At 38.8% G+C, this 8275-nt stretch overlaps 1 protein-coding gene across 2 annotated transcripts in view; it reads right to left on the reverse strand.

The window, feature by feature from the left end:
* Window positions 1–6011, reverse strand: part of LOC131333577 (uncharacterized) — an 84707-nt gene extending 78696 nt beyond the window's left edge. Inside the window, exons 1-2 of one of the 2 annotated variants that reach the window (XR_009201838.1) lie at window positions 5779–6011; window positions 3777–4098 (exon numbers count right to left, since the gene is read on the reverse strand). Coding sequence is in view for 1 of the 2 variants with exons in the window: in XM_058368164.1 (XP_058224147.1) it covers window positions 5779–5783 (5 nt within the window). In the remaining variant the exon portion in view is untranslated. Of the gene's footprint in view, window positions 1–3776; window positions 4099–5778 lie in introns of those variants that run through there. The other variant, XM_058368164.1, reaches the window with a different exon arrangement.
* Between the last annotated feature and the right edge of the window lie 2264 nt (window positions 6012–8275).

Consider the following 8275-nt stretch of genomic DNA (forward strand, 5'->3'; position numbering starts at 1 on the left):
TCATATGAATAATTGAAGACAAATTTCATTATTGCATAAAATACCAAAAAATGTCCATCAAACTCAAGCATATCAAATCCTACGTAAGCCCAAACCCCTAACATGTCTATGAAATATGTCTCTAGCAATGGGTTTGGTTAAAGGATCAGCAACCATGTCGCTCGTAGAGACATGCTTTAGGACCACCTGTCCTTGCGCAATGATATCACGAATGAAGTGATGACGAGTGTCAATGTGCTTTGTTCGACCATGGTACTTGGGATCTCTTGCATAAGCTATTGCTAATGTGCTATCACAATGAAGCACCACAGCCTCACCCAGATGTCCTGTTACACTCAAGCTTTGTAAGAATCTCCTCAACCATATCCCGTCTTGAATAGCAGCAGTGCATGCCACGTATTCTGATTCCATTGAAGATAAAGAAAAACACTGTTGTTTCTTGCTGCACCATGTAATGGCTCCTCCTCCAAGTATGAAAGCATAGCCGGAAACAGACTTACGTTCATCTCTATCAGCAGACCCATCTGCATCACTATAGCCGACCAATCTAAGAGTGCCGCCTTGGTAGCATAAGGCGAGGTTTGCAGTCCCTCGCAAGTATCGGAATATCCTCTTAACTGTACTCCAATGGGCGGTACCAGGATTACTTTGATATCGGCTGACCATCCCAACTGCGAAACATATATCGGGTTGAGTACACATCATCGCATACATCAGACTACCAACTGCACTTGCATATGGAACATTTGCCATTTGCCTTTTCTCTTCTTCTATTTTAGGACTTTGCTCAGTGCTAAGAATTTGACCCTTCTCAATTGGAGTATCTATGGGTTTGGAATAGTGCATACGAAGCCGTTCCAAAATTCTCTTTATAAAAGTCTCTTGAGACATACTAAGAAATCTCTTGGAACGATCTCTTGAGATCTTAACCCCAAGCACATAATCTGCTTGACCCAAGTCCTTCATCTTAAATGTAGAGGACAACCACTCTTGAGAGGCTTTGATTAACTCCAAATCATTTCCCGCCAACAGAATATCGTCTACATATAATGAGAGAATGAGAAACTTATTCTCAACTCTCTTAACATACACACAATGGTCCTCTTCAATCATCGTGAAGTCAATACTAATAATCGCTCGATGAAATCGAATATACCATTGTCTAGACGATCGCTTTAGGCCGTAAATGAAACGTTTTAAGTGGCACACCTTGCGCTCTTGTCCCTCGACCTTAAAACTCACTGGTTGATCCATATAGATCTCTTTGTCTAGTTCTCCATTGAGAAATGCTATCTTCACATCCATTAGGAACAATTCCAAATCTAAATGTGCGACGATAGTGAGAATGAGGCGAATTGAAGCAAATCTCATCACAGGGGAGAACGTTTCCTCATAATCTATACCCTCACATTGGGTATAGCCTTTCGCCACGAGCCTGGCCTTATACTTGTCAATTGATCCGTCAGCCTTGCGCTTAATCTTTAGAACCCATTTGTTGCCAATGATCCTGCGCCTAGGTGGAAGATCAACTAACTCCTAAACTTTATTCTTAGCCATTGAACTCATCTCTTCATGCATAGCAACTATCCATTTATCTGAAGCAGGTGACTTGATAGCTTCTTCAAAAGAAGCTGGCTCGTCAACATCCACCGAAACAGTCATGAAGGACTCTCCTTCAATCTCGAAGTGGCGAAGAGGAACTGTTCCACGTTGGCTTCTTCGAGTCTGTGGATCTTGAGAGTCTGCTAGTGGTACACTCCCACTCAATGGTACACTCCCACTAGGTGAAGGATCGCTCCCACTCTCTCCAGCAACTATAGGATGAGGTTGCATATCCTCATCTTGCCTATGTGATGGAGATAAATCTCCTTGTGGTTCCTCTAACTCATAGAGCTCAAAATCCTTCTTAACCTCACCAATGCTTGGAAAATCCTGCTCTAGGAAATCCACATCGCGCGACTCAATTTCAGTCATTCCCCCATCTGAGTGTTCACCATACAGAACGTATCCCTTGGAGTGCTCAGAATATCTAATAAAAACACATTTATTAGCTCTAGGGCCCAATTTCCCATGTTTGTGGGATGTATTGTGAACATACCTAGCAGTTCCCCAAGGACATAAGCCCTCTAAATTAGGCTTTTCGCCATTCTATAACTCATATGGTGTGGAAGAAACTGATTTGGATGGTACTCGATTAAGGACGTATGCCGCAGTCAAAAGAGCATCTCCCCATAAACTTATTGGGAGATTGGCTTGCGCCATCATCGACCTAACCATATCAAGAAGTATTCGATTCTTTCTCTCCAAAACTGCATTTTGTTGCAGAGTACCAGGAATCATTAGTTGTCTACGTAACCCTTTTTCCGCACAGAATATTTTGAATTGATCAGATAAGTATTCTCGACCCCTATCGGTTCGAAAAACTTTCAAGTTTCTCTCTTTCTGATTCTCAACCTCTACCACAAAGCACTTAAAACAATTCAAAGCTTCAGAGCGGTGAGACAACAGAAATACTGAGCCAAAGCGTGAGAAATCATTTATGAATGTTATAAAGTAGGATGCGCCATAACGTGCCTTGACATTCATTGGTCCGCTTATGTCAGAATGGACTAGCTCTAACGGATGAGTAGCCCTAGAAGCCTTACCAAAAGGCTTCTTGCATGCTTTACCAGCCAAACAAGGCTCACAAGTAGGCAGACTTACTTTGGTGAGAGGGCCCAATAGCCCTTCTTTAGCCAGTCTAGCCAATCTTTCTTGGCCTATGTGGCCAAGTCTCGCATGCCATTTTATTCAATCAGACACAATATCAGAAGAAGAAGATGCAACACAAATAACAGAATTATTAAAATCTGAATCCAAATCCAGCATAAAGAATTCATTCTGCAAATAACCATGTCCATAAAATGTTTTACCAAGATAAATAGACAAACTATTATTCTCAAACTGAAAAGAAAATCCTAACTGCAATAATGCTAAAACTGAAACCAGATTTCATCGGATAGTGGGTGCATGAAGCACATCATGAAAAAGTAAAGAACGCCCAGAGCGCATCTTGAGCTGATAGGTTCCAACTCCCAAAACCTCTTCTTGCGCTCCATTGCCCATTATTACGTAATGTCTACCTACTGGTATCCGATGATAATCTACAAACCCAGCTTGATCTCTAGTTATATGTTTTGTTGCTCCCGAATCTACAATCCAATCGAGGAGAGAATGAGTGACAAACACATGTGAGCAAACAAAATCTTTTAGAGAGCTAGTTTTAGGGTTTACCTTCTTTGGCTTAGAACACTCCAGAGCGAAGTGACCCTTTTGTCCACAGTTATAACATTTCAGTTTGGACTTATCCTTTTTAGCACGCTTGCCTTTTTGATGATTGGTTACCCTGCCTTCTTTTGGCCCCATCTTTTCAGCCCTTCCTTGTCTAGCTCCCTTTTGTTGTCCTTTGCGCTAGGACCTACGTCCATTGCGCTATCCAGTTTTAGCGACAAGTGCAACACTGTGGTTCGCGTCAACGCGTTCCGCCTCTAGGTCAAGGTTCCGAGAGATATCATCAAAATTCTTTATCCCTTCATTGTGTGTTAGCATAATTTTTATGTCTTTCCACAAAGGATCAGGAAGGGATCTGATGACAACTAAAATCTATTGCTCATCAATGAGATCATTACCAGCAGACCGCATTTCACGGATCATGGCTGACATCACCCTAAGGTGCTCAGCCATGGTATGTTTTGGGTCCATCACGTATTGATTGAACCTCAATGTTGACACGAAGCCTTGTTTGTCACGCCCTCGATTTTCAACATAAATAATAAACACTTTTAATAAATAAAGTCCTCGCTGTAATATAAATAATACCCCAAATGACCTTTTTGTTCACTGTTCTCAAATAAAATTCAAATATTACATTTCTAACCCGAAGGCCCCAAGTCATCAAAATACCAGTATCCTACGGAAATATTATTACAATTTACAAATAATATCTTTCCTAAAAATGCTCTTTCAAATCTTGTGCTATGAAATCCTTCTTGAATACCTTTTAAAGGTTTGGTCACAAATGCATAACAAGCACTCCATGCCAACATCCTTGAATCATACCTGAAAATGATAGGGTGAGCTACACTAGCCCAGCAGGGAAATCTATATACAAGCTATATGAAAATGCTATGAATCATGCACCTAGAGTGAGTGAATACGACGAGATCTACAAAGTAACATGGGTCTTCCACCACGAACGAGCATACTACAACTAGGGAATCGTAATTTCATAAAGATAACCCTAATAGCTCACACGTCAAACTAGAAGCAAAATCGACTCGAATTATTCCAATTAGACCACTACTTGTCCTCAACCGTCATTTGTCCATCGCTACGCAATCACTCCATTCTGCCTCGATCTATACGAATATGTGATGATCATGCACCAACAGTGGTACGTGAGCAACATTATATTGTACAACGAACCCCAAGATGCTAATGACAATGAGTATATCTATCAGCAGAACAACACGAACATATCATTGGATTTCCTTTTTGAACATAATTGATTTGTCTTTTATTTCTCAAGTATTAGCCATTTTCCTTTTTTGATACAATTCCGGGCATTCGGGACCCCGTGCGTCCACTAAAATTCTTTCGTTCAATTTCAGGCATTTGGGACCCCATGCGTCCACTAAAATCTTTTCATTCAATTCCGGGCATTTGTGACCCCGGGCGTCCCATTTCCGGCATCACACCTTACGGTAGATCTGTGGCTTTCTTCGTGTTCGTTCTATCATCTCAATTTTGTTTTACCTCTCACATTACTTAATAACATAACACTCAACACATAACAAATTCATAACATTCATCACGACATGCCACAATGCCCACATAATCACCCGAATACCTAGACAACGAATGGGTACCGTAATCATCTAAAATCAACACATGAGCATCTCCTGATTTCCAACAAAGCAGTCCGTGTTCAAATATTCATTAGAACTCGCATGCTTAATATTTTTCAATGATTCTAACGCCAAAATATCACCAACTTACCAATCTTTAAAACCCATAAGGACCCATAACCAATAGGGTCGTTTAACCATAACAAACGATGAAAAAACGCAGCTCTGTACGCTGCCCAGATTTCCAGATTTCAGTTCAATCTTCTAAAAATCACTATAAATCGATTTCTTAATATTTTTGAGTGATTCAAATCCCAAAAGTTGCGCGATTGAATGAAGCTAAAAAGGTATGAAGGAAGCCTTGTCAAATCTGCACTCCAAGGATGGTTAAATAGGCATTTACTGAAGCAATATGAATCTGTCAAGCAGCATAACAGATTGACACACCTCCACTCAAACAATTATAACTTTCTGTGTACTAAGAGTTTTAAGACGATTCTAGTGGAAAATGAAAGCTGACTTCAAGACCTTCGAATCGATATAAAGTTTACATGAAACGGACATCGGACGAGGAAGTTATGGCCATTCGAAGTGGGCTAAAATCCAGAACACGAGACAGATTGCAGACCAGTTTTCTAAAAATCACCATCAATTCAATTCTCAACGGTTTTGTATGATTCCAGCGGCATTAAAATAAGCTCTAAGTCTACTCTATTTCATACGAAGGAACCAAAATTCAAATCTGAGCTTAAGAAGGCGTAAAACCCCAAAAAGGCAGGCCCTGTTCTGCTGATTTTCGGAAATGGAAGGAACAAGCTTAAACAACGAAGCAAGATACGATCTAGGTACATAAACACCGTATAAACGCATAACAAGAGTAAGAAATCTCTACCTCATGGGTTTTGAGCATAATCTGACCCTTTGACCAAGTCAACCGAGCTCCCACGAAGGTCCGATCATGATTTTTCTTAGATATTCGGAAAGCCCATGCTCCGAATAGCAACTTTAATTCTTGGATTTCATCCGGAATCACACTCTAAGGTGTTGAAATCGAAGAGAGAAGAGAGTTTTTCGAAGGAGAAGATGAGAGAGAGACTGCCGAGAGAATAGAGAGAAAGAAAGAAAAAAAAGTGAAAATGGGAAAATGGGGTTTTCCCCTCTACGTCCATATACATATACATACGAGCTCTGCTAACAGCAGAGACAATTCGCAGAGAACCACGCAGAGACAAACGCGTTTGGTCCCATTTCGGATCTCAAAAAAATCTAGAAAAATATCCATAAATTTTTGAATATTATTTATGGGGCCCTGTAAAAAATCAGCTCCAGTAGATATCGGTAAGTATTATTTTTTGATTTGTAGGGGCGAAACTGCTCAGTTCGTCCTTACGAATCAAAAAGTAATACTTACCGATATCAACTGGAGCTGATTTTTTACAAGGCCCCATAAAATAATATTCAAAAATTTATGGATATTTTTCTAGATTTTTTTGGGACCCGAAATGGGGCCAAACGCGTTTGTCTCTGCGTGGTTCTCTGCGAATTGTCTCTGCTCATAGTTTTTTTGTATACATATATACTTATCACACTTTTACCCCTGCACTTGCAACTATGTCACATTGATCCCCTAATCTTATAACCATGATACTATTTGTATTTCCTCAATTTACGCCTCTACTTGATAATTAAAATATTCCTTAAAAAAAAATTATGGACCAAAAATTTGGGTCTCTACATTGTTACTAATGTGCCACCATATTTTAGGCGCAATTGATCCCACATTGATCCCCTAATCTTATAACCATGATACTATTTGTATTTCCTCAATTTACGCCTCTACTTGATAATTAAAATATTCCTTAAAAAAAAATTATGGACCAAAAATTTGGGTCTCTACATTGTTACTAATGTGCCACCATATTTTAGGCGCAATTGATCCCACATTGCTTTAGCAGTTTGAAAATTCTCAAATTCCCCGAGAAGGTCATCGTGCATGCAACTTAGCAAGGTAAAGCACGTACTTTTGTCCTTCTTACGCCAAACGTCATAGGCCTGCTCGTCATGACGATGCTGTGCAGTGGTCCCTTCCTCGGGCGGGGTCATGACATTGGTCAAGTGATCAAGCGACTCTAGCTCGTTGAGAAGGTACTGAACCTTCCTATGCCAGATATCATAGTTGGTTTTATTGAGTTTCTCTCCCTTATTAAGATCAGCAATAATATTTTTGAATGCCATTTGACTGCTTCATTGCACAAGGAATTAATTAGGCACATATCATAATATTTTATTCTCAAATTTTTTTTTAAACCATAAAATTCTTTTCCACATTATAAAATAAAATTTTTTTCATTTTTAGGTGCTAGTAATCATCTCCCATAATGTGAGACATAATTAAATATCTACTAAACTTAGAATAAAATATGGAGAACAAATCCCACTTTCCACATTATCTAAACATGTGTCAATATTCAATAATAATTCACATGCATCATTAGATATTGCAGAAATGACTTGAACTAATCAATAATAGACAAGATATAGCAATAAACTTGATGCGAACATGCTTAACAAAGAAAAACAGAACATGTCTCTATTCTTCTTCTTTTCAGGTACAAAAGAAATAGCTCATCATATATTCACATCATCAAATATTGCATAAATGGATTGAACTAATCAATAACAAAATAGGATAGCCATAGCATATTAAACTAATCGATAATGATCAGGTTAGCCATGAAACATTGAACTAATCAATAACTAGATCTTAATATGCTGACGGAATAAAAACAGAATTGATAGTCTCAGAAAAAATGGTTTTTCTTTTAAACTAGTACTGATACATGTTTTCCACCAGTTTGTGTACAACCAAAGACACGTACAGACCCAATGTGATAAACCAGTTGTAAAGGGGAAACAAAATTAGATTCATCCGATCACACAATTGAGATGACATCCATACCTACTGCGTGCACATAGCAGGAATTCATCAATGAACCTATTGTCCTCATAATATGCACTTAGCAGTTGTGGGAAAAATAAGCTAAAACATTAGATTGATTTCCAATCACGTGAACAACAAAGTCACATTAACCCATATTTATAAACTGATTACTAGTACAATTACTAATGCATCGTTATTGCACAAAGCATGAACTGGGTTGCTAGACACGCTACTGATTCATGTGCCAATGCATATGTACAAGTTATTGATGATTATCCAAACAGTAAGTTTTTCTTATTCTTGCAGCTATTGCACTAAGCATTTTATTATGTTTTATTTTTTTTAAAACCAGAGTCAAAACACACCTACACATGGCAGACCCACAAAGGGATGAATACCGTACCCTAGTCTAGTATCTCATAAAAAACATATGTTACATCTTTTGGAT

This window comes from Rhododendron vialii, chromosome 7a, assembly GCF_030253575.1.
Source record: "Rhododendron vialii isolate Sample 1 chromosome 7a, ASM3025357v1".
Lineage (NCBI taxonomy): Eukaryota > Viridiplantae > Streptophyta > Magnoliopsida > Ericales > Ericaceae > Rhododendron > Rhododendron vialii.